The following is a 25046-nucleotide window of genomic DNA, read 5'->3' on the forward strand; positions in this document are numbered from 1 at the left end:
TCCCCCTTCCCCTTCTCCTCCTCCCCCTTCCCCTTCTCCTCCTCCCCCCTTCCCCTTCTCCTCCTCCCCCTTCCCCTTCTCCTCCTCCCCCTTCCCCTTCTCCTCCTCCCCCTTCCCCTTCTCCTCCCCCCCTTCCCCTTCTCCTCCTCCCCCTTCCCTCTCCTTCTCCCCCCCCTCCCCCTCCCCCTCTGCCTCCTCCCTCCCCTCCCCTGCCCCCCCCTCTCCCTCTACCCCCCTCCTCCCCCTCCCCTCACTGTCAGAAACACAGACACTGACAGACAGAGAGATAGAGACACTGACAGAGACACACTGGGGGGGCATCCCAGCACGCTGTTGGAGGGCTCCCGGTGCTGCAGTCGGTAAGTAGAAAATGTCTTATTTATTGTTTTTTAAAAAAAAAATTATTTCTTATTAATTTTTTTTTAATTGATTTATTGGTTGATTTATTGATGTTTTTATCATTTATTATTGATGATGTCTCTTTATTTGTAAAACTGAATGTTTGTAAACTTCCCTTTTAAACCCCCCCCCCCCCCCCCCCATTCCCTACGCCTGATTTGTAACCTACGCCTGATTTTCTAAAGTGTAGACGAGGTTTTTTCGAGCGTACAAAAATCTTCACTTACTTCATTCTAAGTTAGTTTGGAATAAGTTTTCACTGCCGAAACTTTGAAAACAGGCGTAAGTGGCCGGACACGTCCCCTTATGAAAAAAAAATTCTGTTCCAAAGTGAAACTGTTCTAACTGACTAGAACTGGAGCAAACTAAATGCCGAGAATTTGAATTTCTAAGATGCTCCCGTTCTACACCAGTTGCTCCAAAAAATCAGGAGCAACTGAGGCCGAAACTTGGGCCCATTGTACTTAAATTATGGGTTACTAAAGACTAGTACTTCAGTAAATAATACAACTATGAATCTTATTCTGCACAACTAAATCCGGCTTTTATTTAATAATGTAAAACTCAGCAAGGAGCTACCTGGCTTACTGGCGGTGTTGGTTTTGTTTTCATGCTCTTCCTTCCCTCTTGTTCACCCTAGGCTAATTAAGGTTTCTGACTTGAATTTTATTTTCACAGTTCTTACCCATGTTGCTTGGAAGGGGTGAAACTGCTCTTCTCCAATCATTTCAATCTTATCAATGTTTTTGCTGCATCAAATGAGCAGATTTGTGTTAAGTGTACTTGTAAAAGACAAGAATAAAGTACCTTCTCCTTTTCTTGCACAAGCTGAACTACTAAAAGGATTTTATATTTCCTGCTTCCATTATAAATATAGTACTGGTACTTTCAAACCCAGTCCTGTTTTCTCAAATTTGAATGTTGTATAGTAAACCTTCACATGGTTTTGTCCATTTCTAGAGAACAAGTGAGCTCCTTGCAATGGAAGGTGCGCCCTCGGAAGAATGGATTCCTCCAGCTTGGATCAGAGATACAGTACCACGTAGGTCACCATTTGTGCCACAAATGGGCGATGAGGTGAATGTTTCTTTTCAAATGTACAAAGTATGTCTGCTTTTTGGAGTGAACAGCTCTTGTGTCTTTCTTGCAAAATCCTGTTTAACAGCATGCCAACTCTGTTTTGCTGCTGTAAGTTGTATTGTAGCATAAATTTATTAGCACCTTGATTTATCGAACGATAAATCTAGTTGTTTGTTCCACTTTTTAAAATCAATTATTTTTATTGTCTTTTTAGCGAAGCATGAAAGACTCTAAGTTAAAGCAGCTTTATCTATCAGTGCATCTAGGTGACAGTAGAACATCTTAAGGGCTCAATTTCCACCACCAGTGGGCGGTGTTTTTTTTTGGCGTCTGCTGATTTTTTTGAAGCAATCTTGATTTTGCAACTTTCCTCAAAGTTTGTATGCCGTTGGCGACTGTCAGCACCGGATTTTTGTACGGCAGATTTTTTTGGCCATTTAAGCGATTTTCCCCAACACCGATTTTTTTTTTTTTTAAGGATGGCGCAGAGTGGCCTTAAGTACCGATCAGTAAAACCCCTACGTGAGTTAAGAAAATCAGTGCTTAGGTCTGTATCGGAGCTAATTCTTTGCAGTTTAGTCTTGTTCATAAAGATAGTTTATAATGATCATGTTCCTTTTTCATTTCTTTACATTAAAGATTACTTGTTCTGGTGTTTTGGTCCCCCCCGGTCCACTGCAACCCCTGGGCCGAATGGGCCCCCCTCCCTCCTGGTCCAGGGGCAACCCCGGGCCGAATTGCCCCCCCCCCCCCCCCCACCCCGGTCCTGCTGCAATTACGGGCCAAATGCCTCTCGCCCCACTCACCTGCTCCCCTGCTGCTGCAAGCCTTGGCCGTGGAACTTCAACTCGCAGGTGGAGCTTCAGCCCTCTGTGTCTCTTGTTACGCTGGCAACCTCCTTCAGCGTGTGTCTCATTACCCTGGCAACCTCAGCTTTTGGCGCAGACTTGAAGCTCCACCCCTAGATTTAACTTAAGGTACCGCAGCGCCAAATGAAATTTTACTTTGGCGAAAGTTCTAACTTTTTTTCCGGCGCAATCAGGCATGTAATAATCGGCCGTACATCCTCCTAGGTGGCAAAAATTGGCCAAGAGGAAAATAGAGCCCCAAGTCTCCATTTTTTAAAATTAATTTTATTCATCGATTATCAAGATATTGCACAATGTGTGCAACATTATATTTGAGTTGTCCAGACGCAGCCTTGTGAGCATCATGTGATGTCCTCTGTTTTCAGCGTATAAATGCTGTGCCTTGTGACACATTCCTCTTTAAGGGCCCAAGTTTCCACATGATTCGCGCCTGATTTTTAGGAGCAACTGGTGGAGAACGGACTATTTTAGAAATCGCAATTCTCCACATTTTTTTTTCTGCAGTTCTAGTCAGGTAGAACAGTTCTAGTTTAGAACAGAATTTTTTCTTCAAAAGGGAGCGTGTCCGGCCACTGACGCCTGATTTGAAAGTTTCCACAGTGAAAATGTACTCCAAACTAAAGTAGAATGGAGCCAGTGAAGATTTTTGTAGAACTGAAAAAACCTGTTCTACACATTTAAAAAATCAGGCGCAGGTTACAAATTAGGCGTCCAGAACGAGGTGGGGGGGAGGGGAACTCATTAAATTCGACAATAAATCCTTATTTATACTTCTACAAATATTATACAAATAAATCCAACCTGAATAAACATTTATAAGCCAAGAAAAGATTAAATAAATCATCTTCCTACCTGTGTGAAAGTGCTTCAGCCAGGGAGAATTCTGCAGCCGTTCATGCCGCTGCGGGAGGGGGGGGTGAAAGCCGTTCGTGTCGCTGAGCGGGAGGGGGGGGGGAGGGAGAGAGAGGGGGGGAGGGAGTGAGAGAGAGAGAGAGAGGGGGGTGGGAGGGAGAGAGAGAGGGGGGGGGAGGGAGAGAGAGAGAGAGAGAGAGGGGGGGGAGGGAGAGAGAGAGGGGGGGGAGGGAGGGAGAGGGGGGGGAGGGAGGGAGAGAGGGGGGGAGGGAGAGAGGGGGGGGGAGGAGAGAGGGGGGGGAGGGAGAGAGGGGGGGAGGGAGAGAGGGGGGTGGGGGAGGGAGGGAGAGAGGGGGGGGGGAGGGGGGGGGTGGGGGAGGGAGGGAGAGAGGGGGGGGAGGGGGGGGGTGGGGGAGGGAGGGAGGGAGGGGGGGGGGTGGGGGAGGGAGGGAGAGAGGGGGGGGAGGGAGAGAGAGAGGGGGGGGAGGGAGGGAGGGAGAGAGAGTGGGGGGGGGGGAGGGAGGGAGAGAGAGAGAGAGGGGGGGGAGGAGAGAGAGAGAGAGAGGGGGGGAGGGAGAGAGAGAGAGAGAGAGAGGGGGGAGGGAGAGAGGGAGAGAGAGGGAGAGAGAGGGGGGGAGGGAGGGAGAGAGAGGGAGAGAGGGGGAAGGAGAGAGAGAGAGGGGGGGGGAGAGGGAGGGGGGAGAGAGAGGGGGGGGGAGAGAGAGAGAGAGAGGGGGGGGAGGGGGAGCGAGAGGGGAGGGAGGGAGGGAGAGCGAGAGAGAGAGAGAGAGAGGCGGAGGCGGGAGGCGGGAGAGAGAGCGGAGAGAGAGAGAGGCGGAGAGAGAGAGAGGGAGAGAGGCGGGGAGGGAGGGAGAGAGAGAGAGAGGCGGAGGGAGGGAGAGAGAGAGAGAGAGAGAGAGAGAGAGAGGGCGCGGAGGGAGAGAGAGAGAGAGAGAGAGAGGCGCGGAGGGAGGGAGAGGGAGAGAGAGAGAGAGAGAGAGAGAAAGAGGCGGAGGGAGAGAGAGAGAGGCGGAGGGAGGGAGGGAGGAGAGAGGGGGAGGGAGGGAGAGAGGGAGGGAGAGGGGGAGGGAGGGAGAGAGGGGGGAGGAAGGGAGGGAGAGGGGGGGGAGGGTGCGAGGGGGAGGGGGGAGGGAGAGAGAGGGGGGAGAGAGAGAGAGGGGGGAGGAGGGAGAGAGAGAGTGGGGGGCGGGGGGGAGAGTGGGGAGAGGGTGGGGGGTGTCGGGTCGGGAAACAGGAGCTCGGGTCTGGTCGGCGGGGGTCGGGGTGGGGGGAGCGGGTCTCGGGAAGGGGGGAGCGGGGGGAGGGTCTGGTCGACGGGGGGGGGGGGCGGTGGTGGGTGGGGAGCAGGGGTCGGGGCGGGGGGAGCGGGTCTCGGGGCGGGGGGGAGCGGGGCAGGGGGGGAGCGGGTGTCGGGGCGGGTCTGGTCGGCGGTGGGGGGGAGCGGGTGTCGGTCGGGTCTGGTCGGCGGGGGGTGGGGGGGTGCGTGGGGAAGGGTGGTGGGGAGGGAGCGGGTGTCGGGTCTTGTCGGGGGCGGGGAGCAGGAGCTGGCCGTGGGAGGAGCCTTATTCACGCAGCCCCAGTGAGGCCATTCAGCCAGGGCTAGGGGCTGCGTGCTTCGGGCCCCTCCCACACAGTTCGGCGCCTGGAGCTACTGCACTTGCGTGCTGACTGTAGCGCGCATGTGCAGAGGTCCCGGCACTGTTTTCAGCGCCGGGACCTGGCTCCGACCCCCCCACAGCTCGTGCTGGCTGCGCCGAGGGCCAGAGGACCTGTAAGTAGGTGGAGAATACCCGAGGATTTTTTTCTTGTGGAAACTTGTGCCCTAAGACTCTCGGGAGGAAATTCAAGTCCTTTGCGACAGGGCACGGCGCCGGTAACTACTCCCGCTAAATTCGGCGGTAACCCGTAGCATCCCGCTCCGTTGCACCAGCGATGCTGACGTCATCACCGTGTGCAGTGCCTCGGACCCTAAATTGGATATCTCCCCCTGAAACTGTGCCGGGCGATGACCGCTTCAGGGGACATGAACCGGGTGGTTGGCTCCTCGTGAGGCAAAAGTTAAAGGAAAGGTGTGCTGCTGTTTTTTAAAAAAAAAAAAAAAATTGTCAATTTATTTTGTGCTCCATTGGCGCTTTGGATGTGGGGTCCGTGTCATGAGTGCCGGGCTGTTGGCGCGGCATCCTTGCTCCCAGGTGGTCCAGGCAGGATCCTTTTTTTTCTGCAGTGTATGCAGCTTGGCCCCTTCCCTTTAATTCAGGGAAGGGCCCCTCCTACGCGGCCCAGTGCGTAGTGCTTGATTTAGCACGCCACTTCCTTTCGGGGGCATTAACCAAAAATTCGGTACGGCCCAAACGGTACCGAATTACGAGCCGTCAGCATTTTTCGGAGTCTTCAGATTTTGGTGAGGTGGACGGTAAACATTTGTGCACCAGTCCTAAGCATTCTGCTGGCCAGATATTTGACTTCAGTACTTGCGTGGTGTATCCATCCATTTCAACCTTACTATGGGTCTAGTTTGGTCCTCCATCTGAAGGGATGTCCTTGGTTTTCTGGTTGTTTAGTATTCCTTTTGTCTGTTACTTTGTGATGTGCTACAGCCTTAGTTTTGTTAGAGTTTACCCTACCAGCAAATGCCACAGATTCAACCGATAACCACGACAACTAAAACTGTAATGGATAGTGTCTTTTTGACAACACAGTTTCATCTGAGTCAAAGAATATTGTGACACTTAAGTACAGTACTAAAGGACTGCTGTGTTGTCAGAGATGCTGTCCTTCAGTTGAGACTTGACACCAAGACCCCGGAGTTGGTACAGGTGATTGTTAAAGAACCCATGCATTATTTGAAGCAAACAAGGAGTGTTCTTTTGAGCTCTGACCAACATTTTTCCTTCAACCAGTATCGTCAAAAACAGATGAATTGATTATTCATCTTTTCGTTTTGCTAAAAGTTGTTGCTTTTGTTTGCATCTGCAACAATGGTCGATACATTTCAAATTTAATTGTATATGAAATGCTTTGGGATGTGATTCGACACTTTATAAAAGCAAGTCAATCTGCTATAGAAACATAGAAAATAGGTGCAGGAGTAGGCCATTCGGCCCTTCGAGCCTGCACCACCATTCAATAAGATCATGGCTGATCATTCCCTCAGTACCCCTTTCCTGCTTTCTCTCCATACCCCTTGATCCCTTTAGTCATAAGGGCCATATCTAACTCCCTCTTGAATATATCCAATGAACTGTCATCAACAACTCTCTGCGGCAGGGAATTCCACAGGTTAACAACTCTCTGAGTGAAGAGGTTTCTCCTCATCTCAGTCCTAAATGGCCTACCCCTTATCCTAAGACTGTATCCCCTGGTTCTGGACTTCTCCAACATCGGGAACATTCTTCCCACATCCAACCTGTCCAGTCCCGTCAGAATCTTATACGTTTCTATGAGATCCCCTCTCATCCTTCTAAACTCCAGTGAATAAAGGCCCAGTTGATCCAGTCTCTCCTATGTCAGTCCCGCCATCCCTGGAATCAGTCTGGTGAACCTTCGCTGCACTCCCTCAATAGCAAGAATGTTCTTCCTCAGATTGGGAGACCAAAACTGAACACAATATTTAAGGTGAGGCCTCACCAAGGCCCTGTACAACTGCAGTAAGACCTCCCTGCTCCTATGCTCAAATCCCCTAGCTATGAAAGCCAACATATCATTTGCCGCCTTCACCACCTGCTGTAGCTGCATGCCAACTTTCAATAACTGATGAACAATGACAGCCAGGTCTCGTTGCACCTCCCCTTTTCCTAATCTGCCGCCATTCAGATAATATTCTGCCTTCGTGTTTTGGCCCCCAAAATGGATAACCTCACATTTATCCACATTATACTGCATCTGCCATGCACTTGCCCACTCACCTAACCTGTCCAAGTCACCCTGCAGCCTCTTAGCGTCGTCCTCACAGCTCACACCGCCACCCAGTTTAGTGTCATCTGCAAATTTGGAGATATTACACTCTATTCCTTCATCTGAATCGATAATGTATATTGTAAAGAGCTGGGGTCCAAGCACTGAGCCCTGCGGCACCCCACTAGTCACTGCCTGCCATTCTGAAAAGGACCCGTTTATCCCGACTCTCTGTTTCCTGTCTGCCAACCAGTTCTCTATCCACATCAGTACTTTAGGCTCAAAGGGCCGAATGGCCTACTCCTGCACCTATTTTCCATGATTTCTATTACCCCCAATACCTTGTGCTTTGATTTTGCACACCAATCTCTTATGCGGGACCTTGTCAAACGCCTTTTGAAAGTCCAAATACACCACATCCACTGGTTCTCCCTTGTCCACTCTGCTAGTTACATCCTCAAAAAATTCCAGAAGATTCGTCAAGCATGATTTCCCTTTCATAAATCCATGCTGACTTGGACCGATCCTGTAACTGCTTTCCAAATGCGCTGCTATTTCATCCTTAATGATTGATTCCAACATTTTCCCCACTTCTGATGTCAGGCTAACCGGTCTATAATTACCCGTTTTCTCTCTCCCTCTTTTAAAAATGTTTTTACATTAGCTATCCTCCAGTCCATAGGAACTGATCCAGAGTCAATAGACTGTTGGGAAATGATCACCAATGCATCCACTATTTCTAGGGTCCCTTCCTTAAGTACTCTGAGATGCAAACTATCAGGCCCCGTGGATTTATCAGCCTTCAATCCCATCAATTTCCCTAACACAATTTCCCGCCTAATAAGGATATCCTTCAGTTCCTCCTTCTCACTAAACCCACTATCCCCTAGTACTTTCGGAGGTTATTTGTGTCTTTCTTCGCGAAGACAGAACCAAAATATTTGTTCAATTGGTCTGCCATTTCTTTGTTCCCCATTATAAATTCACCTGAATCCGACTGCAAGGGACCTACATTTGTCTTCACTAATCTTTTTCTCTTCACATATTTATAGAAGATTTTGCAGTCAGTTTTTATGTTCCCTGCAAGCTTCCTCTCGTACTCTATTTTCCCTCTCTTAATTAAACCCTTCGTCCTCCTCTGTTGAATTCTAAATTTCTCCCAGTCCTCAGGTTTGTTGCTTTTTCTAGCCAATTTATATGCCCCTTCCTTGGTTTTAACACTATCCTTAATTTCCCTTGTTAGCCACGGTTGAGCCACTTTCCCCGTTTTATTTTTACTCCAGACAGGGATGTGCAATTGTTGAAGTTTATCCATGTGATCTTTAAATGTTTGCCATTGCTTATCCACCATCAACCCTTTAAGTGTCCTTTGCCAGTCTATTCTGTTGAGTGAAGAAGGCTGCAAAGTGCCTAATCGAAAGATGACGGGTCGTAATTTTCAGCCTCTATGGGTGTGTACAAAGTGTGCATGCAAGTTCTGGGTTTAGACACGCACTGTGTAGGGGGCAGTCCCTTCGGAATTCTGAATGATCCATTGAATGTGGATCATCTTCTGCCATTTCTGCCATCTCCAGCATGATCCTACCACCAAACACATCTTCCTCTCCCCATTCAGCATTCCAAAGGGATCCTTCCCTACGTGACATCAAGGTCCAGTCTTCAATCACCCCCCTCCCCATGGCACCGTCCCGTGCAAGCGCAGGAGATGCAACACCTGCCCTTTACCTCGTCCCTTGTCACTGTCCAAGGCCCCAAACACTCCTTCCAGGTAAAACAGCGATGACTTTGTACTTCTTGCAATTTAGTATACTGTATTCGCTGTTCATGATGCAGTCTCTTCTACATTGGGGAGACTAAAGGCAGATTAGGTGACTGCTTTGCAGACATTTCCGATCAGTCCGTAAGGGTGACCCTGAGCTTCCGGTCACCTGTCACTTTAATTCCCCACTTCACTCCCACTCTAACCTCTCTGACCTCGGCCTCTTACACTGTTCCAACAAAGCTCAACATAAGCTCGAGGAACAGCTCCTCATCTTTTGACTAGGCACTTTACAGCCTTCTGGACTCAACATCGAGTTCAACAATCTCAGACCACAACCTCCGCCCCCACTCTTCCACACGGCAGGTGTCGATGACTCTGCCCCTCCCACCCACAGCACCCGATCACTCCTGCTTCCACCCCACCACAGACCGTCCCCTTCGCTCCCCGCTCCCCACTCTTACCCCCACCCCTCTAATCCCTTTCCCTGTCTCTGCACCCGGCCAAAATCGGCCACAGTCCGAACTCCCTCTAGTTCTGACGAAGGGCCACAGAACCGAAACGCCAACCCCACCTCTCACTCCACGCACGCTGCCCGACCCGCTGAATACCTCCAGCAATTTCTGTTTTGATTACAGATTCCAACATCCGCAGTATTTTGCTATTGTATATATAGTTAGTAGTTATTCTGTTAGCCAAACTTCTTTACATCAACTCAAATTGATTTATGAATGATTATAAACGACAGCAAAACTCTTAGGTTAAAATTAACTTGGAATAAATCTTGCAACCATACCCAAATCTGTTGAAGTGAGCGGTTGACTTCCAATCCTTAATTCTCCCTGTCTAAGTTTTACCACATTCAAGAGCTGTGTAACTTGATCTACATTAATGCCTAGCTGACAGCTCTTCGGGATCATGTCTGTGGGTCCATCAGTGAAACACTGTAAAGAATACATATCATCCTCAAAAGTAGTGTCCATCTGTCTTATCTTGCTCCAGGAGGATAATACTTTGAAGTTCATAAAACTATTGAAAGACAATCTGGTAAAGCAGATTACAAAAAAAAAATTGCAAATACTCGGGTATATAACAAGAACAGCAGAAAGGTATTCAAAAGTTATGCTGACACTGGGCAGATCACACTTGAAATGCTGCACTTCATCCATCATCCCACACCATGGGACTATTGGCCAACTTAATATACTATGCTGAAAATGGAAGCTACATAAAAACATAGAAACATAGAAAATAGGTGCAGGAGTCGACCATTTGGCCCTTCGAGCCTGCACCATCATTCAATAAGATCTTGGCTGATCATTCATCTCAGTACCCCTTTCCTGCTTTCTCTCCATACCCCTTGATCCCTTTAGCCATAAGGGCCATATCTAACTCCCTCTTGAATATACCCAATGAACTGGCATCAACAACTCTCTGCGGCAGGGAATTCCACAGGTTAACAACTCTGAGTGAAGAAGTTTCTCCTCATCTCAGTCCTAAATGGCTTACCCCTTATCCTTAGACTGTCCCCTGTTTCTGGACTTCCCCAACATTGGGAACATTCTTCCTGCATCTAACCTGTCCAGTCCCGTCAGAATTGTATATGTTTCAATGAGATCCCCCCTCATCCTTCTAAGTGAATACAGGCCCAGTCGATCCAGTCTCTCCTCATATGTCAGTCCTGCCATCCCGGGAATCAGTCTGGTGAACCTTCGTTGCACTCCCTCAATAGCAAGAACATCTTCCTCAGATTAGGAGACCAAAACTGAACGCAATATTCCAGGTGAGGCCTCACCAAGGCCCTGTACAACTGCAGTAAGACCTCCCTACTCCTATACTCAAATCCCCTAGCTATGAAGGCCAACATACCATTTGCTGCCTTCACCGCCTGCTGTACCTGCATGCCATCTTTCAATGACTGATGTACCATGACACCCAGGTCTCGTTGCAGCTCCCCTTTTCCTAATCTGCCGCCATTTAGATAATCTGCCTTTGTGTTTTTGCCCCCAAAGTGGATAACCTCACATTTATCCACATTATACTGTATCTGCCATGCATTTTCCCACTCACCTAACCTGTCCAAGTCACCCTGCAGCCTTTTACCATCCTCCTCACAGCTCACACCGCCACCCAGCTTAGTGTCATCTGAAAACTTGGAGATATTACACTCAATTCCTTCATCTAAATCATTAATGTATATTGTAAATAGCTGGGGCCCCAGCACTGAGCCCTGCGGCACCCCACGAGTCACTGCCTGCCATTCTGGAAAGGACCCGTTTATCCCGACTCTCTGCTTCCTGTCTGCCAACCAATTCTCTATCCAGGTCAGTACATTACCCCCAATACCATGTGCTTTAATTTTACACACCAATCTCTTGCGTGGGACCTTGTCAGAAGTCTTTTGAAAGTCCAAATACACCACATCCACTTGTTCTCCCTTGTCCACTCTACTAGTTACATCCTCACAAAATTCCTGAAGATTTGTCAAGCATGATTTCCCTTTCATAAATCCATGCTGACTTGGACCGATCCTGTCACTGCTTTCCAAATGTACTGTTATTTCATCTTTAATAATTGATTCCAACATTTTCCCCACTACTGATGTCAGGCTAACCAGTCTATAATTACCCGTTTTCTCTCCCTCCTTTTTTAAAAAGTGGTACATTTAGCTACCCTCCAGTCCATAGGAACTGATCCAGAGTCGATAGCATGTTGGAAAATGATCACCATTGCATCCACTATTTCTAGGGCCATTTCCTTAAGTACTCTGGGATGCAGACTATCAGGTCCTGGGGATTTATCGGCCTTCAATCCCATCAATTTCTCTAACACAATTTCCCGCCTAATAAGGATATCCTTCAGTTCCTCCTTTTCACAAGACCCTCGGTCCTCTAGTATTTCCGGAAGGTTATTTGTGTGTTCCTTCACGAAGACAGAACCAAAGTATTTGTTCAGCTGGTCTGCCATTTCTTTGTTCCCCATTATAAATTCACCTGAATCTGACTGCAAGGGACCTACGTTTGTCTTCACTAATCTTTTTCTCTTCACATATCTATAGAAGCTTTTGCAGTCAATTTTTATGTTCGCAGCAAGCTTCCTCTCATACTCTATTTTCCCCCTCCTACTTAAACCTTTTGCCCTCCTCTGCTGAATTCTAAATTTCTCTCAGTTCTCAGGTTTGCTGCTTTTTCTTGCCAATTTATATGCCTCTTCCTTGGATTTAACACTCCCTAATTTCGCTTTTTAGCCAAACTTTTCCAAACTTGGTTGCTACCACTGACCAAAGAAGGCTATCATGCTGCAGAAGAAAATAGTGGCCCATGCCCTGTACTCAGCAATGAGATCCATGGCTGTTGGTCTGTTTCTCCACAGACTGGCATTACTTCCATGTTAGCTACAGCAGCAATTTTTCCAACTGCCTTATGATAGAAAAATATATTTTTGTGGAATAGGTGGAGCAATTGCTGGAACTGTTCACAACAAATTACAGAAGAATATGTTTGCTTTAACTGGAATGTCTGTAAAGCAGAGTTCATTTTAGTAATTTCCCTTTGCTTAACTGCTAGGCTATGTTGAAGTCTGAGTTAGGCATAGGATTTTGTGCCACCATCCAGGGATCGTGGGCATTGTACCCTAGAGTGTGGTATTCATGATATTGCTCACTACGATCCCACCTGCAAGAATTTGCAACTGTATGGTAAAGGCTTGCTGCAAATGTGTGCATCTTAGAGACAATTGGAAGGTTGCAATCTTTATTTCATAAGCATCTGTAGAGTAGTCCTCCCTGTGGGACCCTGCATGGTAGCAGTATTATCAGCCAAGGTAGAAAAAATTATTAAAATCAGGTGTCAGCCATGACTCACTGGTAGCACCCTTGCCTCCGAGTCAGAAGATTGTTGGTTCAAGTCCCACTCCAGATACTTCAGCATATAATCTAGGCTAGTATTTAAGTGTGATACTGAGGGAGTGTTGCACTGTTGGGGGTGTCATCGTTTGGATTAGACATTAAACTGCCCCTGAGACGGAGATGAAAGATGGCAATATTCGAAGAAAAACAGGAGTCCTTCCTGGTGCAAGCATTTATCCCTTGCTAAAATAGATCATTTGGTCATTGTCATTGCTGTTTGTGCACAAATTGGGTGTCACGTTTCCTATATTACAACAGTGAGTACACTTCAAAATATTTCATTGTGAAGTGCTTTGGGATGCCCTGAAGTTGTGGAAGGAGTTATATAAATGCAAGTGTGTTCTAATTCACCCTGATCAGAAGAGAACAGGTTCTAGGTATTACACGGCAATAGTCAGAATATATGGAATCAGGGACAAGTAGCAGAATGGATACTAAGCTGACTACAAAACAGAAAACAGTGTAGGAGTTAAAGGTAGTTACTCAGACTGGCAAAAAGTGGGAAGTGGTGTTCTGCAGGGATCGGTGCTGGGACCACTGTTCACTATTTACATGAACAATTTGGACTCTAGAATTTCAAAATTGCAGACAACACCAAATTGGGGGAGGGGGCGGAGGTGTGGGAAGCTATTAATACAGAGGAGGACTATGGTAAAATACAGGAAGACATTAATAAACTTGTAGAATGAGTGTGTAATTGGCAACTTCATTTCAATATAGATAAGTGTAAGGTGATACACTTTAGTAGCAAAAATACAGAGGCCACACACTCCTTGGATAATAAGTCTAAATGAGGTAGAGGAGTAAAGGGATCTAGGGGTACAGATACGCAAATCACTAAAAGTAGCCACACAGGTTAGTAAGGCCTTTTTTAAAAAAAAACACAAACAAAGCACTGGGGTTCATTTCTAGAGGGATAGAATTGAAAAGCAGGGAAGCTATGTTAAAATTGTATAGAACCTTTGTTAGGCCACATGAGTACTATGAACAATTCTGGTCTCCATATTATAAAAAGGAAATAGAAGCACCGGAGAAAGTGCAAAATAGATTTACAAGGCTGATACCTGAACTGAGAGATTATAGCCATCAGGGAAGATTGAACAGGATGGGGCTCTTGCCTCTAGAAATGAGAAGATGAGGGGGTGACCTGATGGAGATCTTTAAGATTATGAAAGGGTTTGATAGGGTAGAGAAAATCTTTCCACTTGTGGGGGAGATCTGAACTCAGGGCCATAAATACAAGATAGTCACTGATAAATCCAATAGGGAATTCAGGAGAAACTATTTTACCCAGAGAGTGGTTAGAATGTGGAACTTGCTACCACAAGCAGTAGTTGAGGTGAGTAGCATAGCTGCATTTAAGGGGAAGCTAGATGAACACACGAGGGAGAAAGAAATAGAAGATTACGTTGATGGGGTTAGATGAAGTAGGGTGGGTGGAGGCTCGTGTGGAGCATAAACACTGGCATGGACCAGTTGTACCAGAAGGTCTGTTACTGTGCTGTAAATATGGGCCCAAGTTTCCACACGCGCCTAGAACGGCGCAGTCCCGACCTGGACGCCCGTTTTTCGCGCCACAAAGTGCGCCTAAAAAAATCCTCCGTATTCTCCACCTACCTGCAGGTCCTCTGGCCTTCGGCGCAGCCAGCACGAGCTGTGGGGGGGCGGAGCCAGGTCCCTGCGCTGAAAACAGTGCCGGGACCTCTGCACATGCGCGCTACAGTGGGCACGCAAGTGCAGTAGCTCCAGGCGCCCGAAGCACGCAGCCCCTGGCCGAATGGCCTCACTGGGGCTGCGTGAATAAGGCTCCTCCCAGGGCCAGCTCCTGCTTCCTCCCCCCGACCAGACCCAACACCCGCTCTCCCCCCCCCCCCCCCCCCCCCCCCCGCCGCCTTGCCTCCCGACCCCTCGACTGGACCCGACCCGTGCTCCTGCTCCCGCTCCCGCTCCCCCACCCCCCCCGACTGGACCCGACCCGACCCGCGCTCCTGCTCCCGCTCCCGCTCTGCCCGCCCCCCCCCCCCCCCCCCGACTGGACCCGACCCGCGCTCCTGCTCTAGCTCCCCCGCCCCCCCCGACTGGACCCGACCCGACCCGCGCTCCTGCTCCCGCTCCCCCCCCGACTGGATCCGACCTGACCTCCCCCTCCCCGACCTGACCTCCCCTTCCCCGACCTGACCTCCCCCTCCCCTCTCTCTCTCTCTCTCTCTCTCCCTCCCCCCCCCTCTCTCTCTTTCCCTCCCTCCCCCCACCCTCTCTCTCTTTCCCTCCCTCCCCCCACCCTCTCTTTCCCCCCCCCCCTCCCTCTCTCTCCCCCTCCCTCTCTCTCCCCCTCCCTCTCTCTCCCCCTCTCCCCGACCCGACGCCACCTACCTGTAAATCTGGTGCTGGGGACGGGCCCTGCCCGAAGTCTCGGGCCGGCCCGTTCAGCCTTCGGTCCTGAAAGGCCTGCCTGAAGCACTTTCACACAGGTAGGAAGATGGTTTATTTAATCTTTTCTTTGCTTCTAAATGTTTATTCAGGTTGGATTTATTTGTATAAGTATAAATAAGGATTTATTATAGAATTTAATGAGTTCCCTTCCCCCCCCTCCCTCCCCACCTCGTTCTGGACGCCTAATTTGTAACCTGCGCCTGATTTTTTAATGTGTAGAACAGGTTTTTTCAGTTCTACAAAAATCTTCACTTGCTCCATTCTACTTTAGTTTGGAGTACGTTTTCACTGTGGAAACTTTGAAATCAGGCGTCAGTTGCCGGACACGCCCCCTTTTGAAGAAAAAATTCTGTTCCAAAGTAGAACTGTTTACCTGACTAGAACTGCAGAAAAAAAAATGTGGAGAATTGCGATTTCTAAGATAGTCCGTTCTCCACCAGTTGCTCCTAAAAAATCAGGCGCAAATCATGTGGAAACTTGGGCCCTATATGTTAGTTCCCAAAATAATTTGCCAATACTGGATCTGATCTAATTCTATAGAACAGGATGTGGGGAAACCGGAACTTTTATCCGCAGAAGCAAAGATTACTTTCTATATGTTATAAGCTGTCCTGTTGAGAAATCTGAACTGAAATTTGGTAAGAATGTATGTGGAAAGAGAATTGTTCATTGAACAGAAATTGATGCATTAACTGAAAATTCACATTAAATTAAATACCTGTGTTTTTAAAGAGTTTTGGTTATCTTTTCAGGTTATATATTTTCGTCAAGGACATGAAGCATATGTGAAAGCTGTTAAAAAAGCAAAAGTCTACAGTGTAAACCTTCAGAAGCAACCATGGATCAAATTAGAACTCAGGGTGAGTGTGGCTGTTTATAAAGGTATCTGCCATAAATACTTACGACAAGACAAATCGCCCCCCACCCCCAAATTAGACCTATTTTTTAAAAAAAATCCATGGCACGAGCTTAAGATTATATAACTCTTATTCACCACATTTATCCCCTTCATACTGGCTGTTCGGTGTCCATAAATTTAAACTGTTAAATCCAAGAGAGCTGCCAATCAAAAATACACTTAAACAAATCACGCAAAATTTTTACTTAATTGCTTGACTCCTCCTTTGTGCACCAGTTTCTGACAAACTAATTGCAACAATTGTATTAAAATGAAGGGCTTGATTTAACCTGATATGTATTGAAATTATAGAAATGGTTTCAGAAGTAGATTACCCTTTTACAATCTGTGCATCTGACGTTGCAGGAAAAATAGAAACAGTGTCTAAACTTTATGAACTGGTGTTTTTCATTTAACCCAATCAATCTTGCATCTTTACTAATTTGCCATTTTATGGCCAAACATTTTTCATATTTTTCCACTAAACTATAGGAACAGGAAATTGTAAAGGTTGTTGGGATCAAGTATGAAGTTGGGCCGCCTACATTATGTTGTCTAAAGCTTTCTCTTTTAGACCCCATCACTGGCAAAATGACTGGAGAATCTTTCTCTCTTAAGTAAGTAACTCTTGAGTTTCAAATAGGAAAATATACAGTTTCATATTTTAGGCAGACACTCTTGACCTTTCCAGAAACGATAAACTTCAAATTTTCACTTGCAAACCAAACCCTTAGTCAAGTTTTCATAATCAGTACAGTGTATTGTAGAAGTAGAGATTGTGAAATTATAGTTTTTTTTACCATGTGCGTATACCCAATGAGATTTGGCAAAAGAGGAGCGGCATGGCAGTGACGGAGAAGAATCTCAATAATGTTTCCCTGCTCGAGTTGTGGGATGTTGGTTTACAACCCTGATTCTCCCCATGATGCCAAGAGCTAGTTATCAAAACATTACAAGCTGCACTTTTCACAATAAAAAAATTGACAGGAATTAATTTGAGGACGCTCTTGTAACTCAGTTTTAAACTTTAAACATTTTTTGAATAAGATTTTTTTTTTGGAGGACTCTAGAACAGCTGGAATTTAACCATGGTCACTTTAAACTCCTCCTGAAAACAAGTTAAACTCATGAATTAAACAGTGTCCAGGAGGTTCTGCAGATCAGGATTTCTGCAGCTATAGACCTATATTTTTGTGTAGTATTCCCTGACAGCAGGTGGGAATTAGGAAACAAGCAAGAGCAGTTCAAGATATCATCCTTTCTTTTCCGTCTGTCTCATGCGCGCTTCCCCCCTCCCACCCAACAGACTGTTTTCTCGGTTGTACTGCACCTCCATTCAATGCCTATCCTAAAGATCCAGTTTGGATGTTATTGTTCGATTCTGATCTTTTATTTATAAATGAAATAAAGTGAGTTTGTATGAATAGTTAAGTGTCTGGTTGCAATTGGCTTTCTATTGGTGGTCTTAGAAAGTTTCTTTCAATTTTTCAGATACCATGATATGCCAGATGTCATTGACTTTTTAGTGTTGCGGCAGTTTTATGATGAAGCAAAAAAGCGAACCTGGCAAGTTGGTGAGTTTTCCTCAGTTGGATTCTTACTCTCGTCACTTTGGATTTCGCAGTTTAAAAAAAAAAATTACTCTGCCACTTATTCAGTCTTGCTCTACTGGTTAATGATTGGATTTTAAAAATTGGCCTTTAGATTAGCTCCAATAAAATCCCAGTTTTTCCACAACCACACGAACTTCCAAAATGGAAAGTAGGCATTTGAATACATCCGTAACCGGCTAAGTAAAGTCTTAACGATGGACCTTAAAATAAAAAACATATCATCTGCGTTGTTGCTGATGTGGAGTCGGAAGATACTCTTTAAAAATAATGCTGTTTATGCCATGAGAAGAAAAATATTAGGGGTACTAATTTACAGCAGCTGCATAATGCAAATTCCATTTTTTGTTATGATATTCTGACATTTTTTAGTGCTGCTTTGGATATCAAATTCCACAACTGCCCATTATTCTGTGGAAACAGTAAATGTCCAGTATCAAATGCACCAGCGTATGGTATCTGATATTAGCAGCGTTGGGTATCTAGGTTGGCTGCACTGCAGTATGATCCAGTTCTGTAACAGAACTGGGGTAGGCAGCCTAGAGTATGGCAGCACTGAGATAGAGCTTCTGGGGATTGGCCGCATCAAAAGATGCCTTCATTTGGCACCCCTGTGAAGGAGGAACTTGACAGAGCAAAGACAGGTTCATATTTTTGGGTGTTGGCCCTACGAATGCAAAGGTAATTTGTAGTAAATTAAAATACTAAGGTTTATGACTGCTCTAGACCCATTTCGTGTTCATTTGTTTGGCATTGCCAAAGAAGTGCAGCTATTTATTGTGATGAACCCTCACATTTCTTGTATTCAGACAGATAAGGAATACATTGAACTATTGAAGCTGTAGCAGTGCAGACTTGCAGCAGTGGAAAAATGACAATGAAAATTCAGGCAGAGGTTAGATTGCAATCACTATTAATTAAGTACTTCATGAGGGATATTTAAAATTGTTCTGTTACTGTTTTACCAGGGGACAAGTTTCGTAGTATAATAGACGATGCCTGGTGGCTTGGATCAGTGGAGAGTCAGCATCCTTTTCAGCCTGAGTATCCTGACAGTTTATTCCAGTGTTACAATGTTTGGTGAGGAACTGTTTTTCTTTGGATGTTGTTGATTACTTTCATAGATGTATTGCATTTGATTTGAACAGGGTCAAGAGATGGGACTGAATACTATTCCTAAAATGATTTATTTACGAGGACCTATACTGTGTACTCCAGATACCCAGCACTTCAAATCAATTGAAATGCTCCTCTGGCATCCTGGCCCTTAAATGGCTAACTCCCCTCTTGCTCCATCCTCACTTGCTCCTCCACTTCCCCTTTGCCAAAAATGTTTGTTAATAGAATATTTTCATTGCTTTTTTTTACATTAAAAAAAAAAGTTGTATTATTTAAGCAGAAAATGGCAGCGAGGAAACTGATGTTCCGGTGGAGAGTGTGATATTTTATCCGTTGCTACAGTGCGTAAAAACATTTAATGTAAAGTAAAATAATTCCCAAATAGCTAATAGGGATTGAAAACTACAAGTGCACTTGAGCGAGATTCAAATTGTCTCATTTGCTATTCGTCAATTTTATTTTAAATTAAATGAGGTACTCTTCATTATTTTTCTCATTTACATTTTTTTTGACCAATGCTAGATAATTACTGGGAAAGGAATTTTAAAATTAGAAATTTATAAATATATTTGTAACCTATTTCATTTCTTTTTAAATTTTCTAACTGCAAATCAAGGATTCAAAGTATATGGGCACCCAAAACCAACAAGGTTTAAAATCTATGACCTACCATAAGTACAACAAAGAGGTAATGGGAGATTTAATAACAAAGTCAAAAGTCCTTTTCTTACAGTCTCCTTTGCCTTTTTTAAAGCATTCATCTATTCCTGAAGCTATTGCCCTGTAAAATCCATGGGCATTCTTGTGTTTGTGCTGTATCCGAGCACAGATCCATAACCTCTGAGTGCTAACTCCAGTTTGTTTTTGCTGGGTACTATGGGCTCCGCTGGAGATACAATAGCAGGGAACTGCGGCTACTCAAATTTGGGACCCAGCAAAAGTTGGATCCTGGACATCAGCTCCATATTGATGGCGCGTTTACAGTTTCAACTGCTGTACAGAATTAAATGAATGATATTGACCATATATTCTTACCATCGTGTCTTTTTTGGGTTATATAATAAGAAATGGGAGTTAGTATTGGATAGACATTTGGGTAATCAAAACAGTTGAAAATGCATCAGTTACACATATAGCTCACTTTCAAGAAAGAAAGTGAAGACTTGCATTTATATAGAGCTTATTATATCTTTGAAATGCTGTAAGTGGTTTGTCAGCAAACCCAGCAGTCATTTTACAAACAGCAAGATGAATGAAAAGTTACATTTTTGCTGGTGTAGGGGATGAATGTTGGCTAGGACACCTGGTGAGCACACTGCTCTTTGAGTAGTGCCATGGGAACTTTAATATCCTGAGCAAGGAGATCCAGGTATTTGGCCTCAGTTTACTATTCCGTGTAAAGGACAGCACCTTGGATGGTGCAGCGCTCCTTCAGTACTGTAATGTCGAGTTGGCCTAAATTATGTGCTCCAATCGAGAGGAGGGCTTGAATCCATAGCCTTCTGACTTGAAGGTGAGAGTGTTAACAACTGAGCCAAGCTGGCACATTTGAAAATGGATCCAACTTTTGCAGCTTGAACTATCTTCATTGAGTATCAGTTACTTCTGTCTTTTGACCATGCAGATCTTTTAAAATGATAGCTTAATTAGGTTTATTGTGACGTGGCTCTGGTAGGATCTTGTGTGTATCCTTTAAAGCTTTGAAACTGCATTTTAAAACATTTTAAATTGTTCTGTGGTATTTCTAGTTGGGATAATAATGAGTTGGAGAAGATGAGCCCATGGGACATGGAACAAATTCCTGAAAATGGTAGGACACTGCAAATACATTTTAACAGTATAGTATTGAAAACACAAACAGTAATAGAATTAATTGTACATGGTATCCCTGCACTGTTATTTGCATATTTGATAACTATAAACTTATTTCAACAACAACTTGTATTTATATGGCACCTATAGCGCCTTTAACATAATGAAACGCCCCAAGATGCTTTACAGGAGTATTATGAGATAAAGAATTTGACACCCAACTGCCTAGGGAGAAATTAGGGCAGGTGACTAAAAGCTTGGTCAAAGAGGTAGGTTTTAAGGAGCGTCTTGAAGGAGGAAAGAGAGGCGGAGAGGTTTAGGCAGGGAATTCCAGAGCTTAGGGCCTAGGCAACAGAAGATACGGCCACCAATGGTTGAGGGATTATAATCAGGGATACTCAAGAGAATTAGAGAATCACAGACATCTTGGGCGTGGCAGGGAGGTGGGGCTGAATGAGATTATAGAGATAGGAAGGGGCGAGGCCATGGTGGGGTTTGAAAACAAGGATGAGAATTTTGAAATCGAGGCATTGCTTAACTGGGAGCCAGTGTAGGTCAGCGAGCAGAGGGGTGATGGGTGAGCTGGACTTGGTGCGAGTTCGGACACAGGCAGCCGAGTTTTGGGTCACCTCTAGTTTACGAAGGATAGAATATGGGAGGCCAGCCAGGAGTGTGTTTGAATAGTCAAGTATAGAGGTAAAAAAGGCATTGATGAGGGCTTCAAATTACAGGTGGCAATTGTTCAATTATGATGCCACAGCAATTGGACTAATCGAAAGTTAATGGCGAGGAATTTGTGGTTGGGATGACTGCAAACTGTGGCGTTTGCCATCATTCCACTTTTGAAACTGACCTCAACTTCGGGATTTGGCGCAGACGCACGTGGAAATTCCAAAGTTGCGGTCTTTCAATGACTGCTCCGACACCGGCTGTGCTGTGCCCCTCTCCACAGAGCCGTAAATCATTAAAAATGACACAAACGTCAGCTGTTCCGCAATAGGTACGCTGTTAAATTCCCCACTCAAAGTTAGACCCAAAGGGATTAGGTGTAACTGGGGTTTTAAGTGTGTTAATTGCTAAACAAATGTTAAGTGCTTGGAAAACTAATTTGAATTTTGTGCAGTGTGAAATTTGTCCATTTTAGTAAAAATTTTAATTTTTAAGTAACTTGAAAGAAAATGTTGTTAGCTTGTGCACCTTTATTTTAGGTTTCCTTTTCCCCATGTGAGAACCCCAACCTACCTTTTGGTTTCTAACTATTTTTTTAAAAGTTAGAATTTTAAGGGCTTACTCACTTCCTTGTTCGCTGTCTCTGAGAATTCTGCCTTTTGATTGGCTGCTTAGACAGCCTATTGACCTTACAGCAGTTCGAATAAAGGGATTCCTATTAAATTCCATTGAATAGAATTCAAGGTCGAGAAAACACAAAGTTCACGACACAGGGATTGCGAGATCCTTGAGCAGACCGTACTTCGGAGCCAGCAGCGAACGCCTTTGCTTCGCTGCTGACTGCAAATTCTGGGCCAATACCGTACAAATATATGCAGCTGCACAAAATAGTTGCAAATTTGCCTTTGCTGCAGTTTTGTGCTTTTAATATATATAAAGGAGGTGGAATCTGCTTGGTGGTTGTTTATTTTTACTCTTATTAAAATATGCAAAGCAACTACCTTTTTAGCATTTACAGTGTGTGCTTTTACAGCTACCTACCCTGAAGAAATTGGTGCCAGTGTTCCTGTAACTCCAGAGGAGCTCCAAGACTTGTTATATAAACCTCAGGAGGGTGAATGGGGATCCGGATCTGCAGATGAAGAATGTGAACGTATCATTCAGGGAATCGATCAACTGCTTACACTTGGTAATTGCCAAATGCAGTTAAATTCCATTTCAAATCATTAACTCCCAAGTATTGTGTAGAAAAGTTTAATATTCAATGTTTCTGTCATAGTTTATTTCAGATGTTTGTAAGATAAATATTTGTTTTAGAGAAATGAACCAAATAATAAGTATACAAACTTTAATTTATTTCACAGAAATAGCCGCACCATTTTGTGCCCCAGTGGATCTCTCTATCTACCCGCTGTATTGTACTGTGGTTGCGTATCCAACAGACCTATGCACCATCAAGAAGAAATTAGAAAACAGGTTTTATAGGTGGGTGTTCATTTCTACTTCAAAAAAACACATTTGCTTTGATGCTGGCATTCATTTCTCATTCCTGGGAAGGTGATGGTGGGAGTCCTTGAGAGTTTTTTTTTGACAACTGAGAGTCTTATCATGTCGTGTGGGACTGGAGTTGCTTGTAAACCAGACTGAATAGGATAGTAGATTTCTTACCTGAAGGACATTAATGAACAATTATTAAATTTATTCAATTCCGTTTCAGATTCATTTGGAATTCAGATGCAATGTGAATTTATGGGTTGCTAGTCTAGTGCAAGCTTTGTATTTCTGAATAGAAGCATCCTTGTCCTGAAGCTTTGCTGTGAAATGTTAGCATACACAAGCTTAAGACTTTCACCTGAATTACTCTCTGCTATTTTAGTAGAAGCATAAACGTATGCTTATATTACAAGGTGTAATTTCAGGGCTCCAGTCTTTTGTTTTCCACCGTGTGTTCACGTTGGTTCTCATGTTGCCTTATATTGTTACATGCAAACTGATTATCAAAACCAAAAGTTGAGTTATGTTTTATTCATGGATCAAGGCTGGCTGTTACCAGTTAAAGCAGTTTTTGTTTTCTTTTAATATTATTGGCCCGGATTTTGCGGTGGGTAATAACGGTGAACAATTACTAAATTTATTCAATTTCGTTTCAGATTCATTTGGAATTCAGATGCAATGTGAATTTATGGGTTGCTAGTCTAGTGCAAGCTTTGTATTTCTGAATAGAAGCATCCTTGTCCTGAAGCTTTGCTGTGAAATGTTAGCATACACATCATTAGAATAGCCATCATTATCCCTCTGAAACTGACCATAACTTCAAGATTTAGCACATGCGCATCTAAACGTGGAAATCCTGAAGTTGTAGTCAGTCATTCACTGCTCTGACACTGGCTGTGCTGTGGACCACCGCCCCAACCATAGCCAGCAATCAGTGTAATCACTGGAACTGACAAAACTTGGGCTTTTCCATGCTAATATCAGTGCTGAATCTGTAGAATTTGTTGTTCAGTATAGCACTTAATCTTTGCATTACTTTGGTGAATGTCTTTGCAGGGTTTCTGGCTTTGTTAGTATCACTGGACTTTACGAGATTTGATAGCAGCCTCCTTTTTCCTAAGTCATTTCTCTCTTGCTCATGAGCAAAATGACTGAGATTGGCAGTTGGGTGGTGTGGATATTAAATACATATCATCACAACGTGTTTGGTTTTATTTTTATTTATTTTGTTTCTTCGGCTGCCCGTATCCTAACTCGCACTAAGTCCCACTCACCCATCACCCCTGTGCTCGTGACCTACATTGCCTCCCGGTTAAGCAACGCCTCGATTTCAAAATTCTCATCCTTGTTTACAACTTCCTCCATGTCCTCGTCCCTCCCCATCTCTGTAATCCCTTTCAGCCTCACAACCCCCGAGATGTCTGCACTCCTCAAATTCTGCCCTCTTGAGCATCCATGATTATAACTGCTCAATCATTGGTGGCTGTGCCTTCAGCTGCCTGGGCCATAGGCTCTGGAACTCACTCCCTAAACCTCTCTACCTCTCTTTCTTCCTTTAAGACACTCCTTAAAACCTACCTCTTTAACCAAGCTTTTGGTCGTCTGCCGTAATTTCTTGTGTGGCTCAGTGTCAAATTTATTTGTTTTGTCTTGTCACACTCCTGTGAAGCGCCTTGAGACGTTTACTACGTTAAAGGCGCTATATAAGTAAATGGCGTGACTATTTGTTCTAATTCGCTTCTGCGCATGCGTCTCCTGATTTCGTCCCCCCCCGAGCGCAATTTCCACTAACCATTTTCTGCACATGCGTCTGCTCAGAACCGGAAGTGGGGCCCGAACACGTTCATTCCCAAGCCGCCGAGCCTCCAACCCAGCCACCCGCAGCACCCCGAGCCTTCGACCGGGCTTCTGGGATCTTACAGTATTTTGTCTCAAACATTGTGCAGAACTGTGGAAAGGAGGCTTGAAATTGTAAAAGCTCGTTTGAAAGTATAGTATAGAAAGTTTCATATTTTTAGAAAAAGCTGGAAAACACAACAGCACACCTTTCAGCATCTTGAAAGTAAAACCCTTTATCAGATCTCCAAAGCAACTTTGATGAAAGATCCAGACACAAAATCAATGCTAATAGACCGGGGAGGGAGAGGGCGAGCATGGTGGGGGGGGAGGGGGAAGGAGAGTGAGAAAAAACACCTTGCGGGGTGGTAGGGGAGGGAGAGAGAGAACCGGG

General features: G+C 45.0%; 1 protein-coding gene across 5 annotated transcripts in view; it reads left to right on the forward strand.

Moving 5' to 3' along the window:
• The window catches only part of brwd3 (bromodomain and WD repeat domain containing 3), a 117738-nt gene that overhangs the window by 57116 nt on the left and 35576 nt on the right, over positions 1 to 25046 (forward strand). For all 5 annotated transcript variants that reach the window (XM_070883114.1, XM_070883115.1, XM_070883116.1 and 2 more), the window contains 8 exons: positions 1360 to 1476; positions 15967 to 16074; positions 16605 to 16729; positions 17604 to 17686; positions 18691 to 18802; positions 20590 to 20651; positions 22356 to 22511; positions 22687 to 22807. In XM_070883114.1, coding sequence (XP_070739215.1) covers positions 1360 to 1476; positions 15967 to 16074; positions 16605 to 16729; positions 17604 to 17686; positions 18691 to 18802; positions 20590 to 20651; positions 22356 to 22511; positions 22687 to 22807 — 884 coding nt within the window. The remainder of the gene's footprint in view (positions 1 to 1359; positions 1477 to 15966; positions 16075 to 16604; positions 16730 to 17603; positions 17687 to 18690; positions 18803 to 20589; positions 20652 to 22355; positions 22512 to 22686; positions 22808 to 25046) is intronic.

Source organism: Pristiophorus japonicus, chromosome 6 (genome assembly GCF_044704955.1).
Source record: "Pristiophorus japonicus isolate sPriJap1 chromosome 6, sPriJap1.hap1, whole genome shotgun sequence".
Classification (NCBI taxonomy): Eukaryota; Metazoa; Chordata; class Chondrichthyes; family Pristiophoridae; genus Pristiophorus; species Pristiophorus japonicus.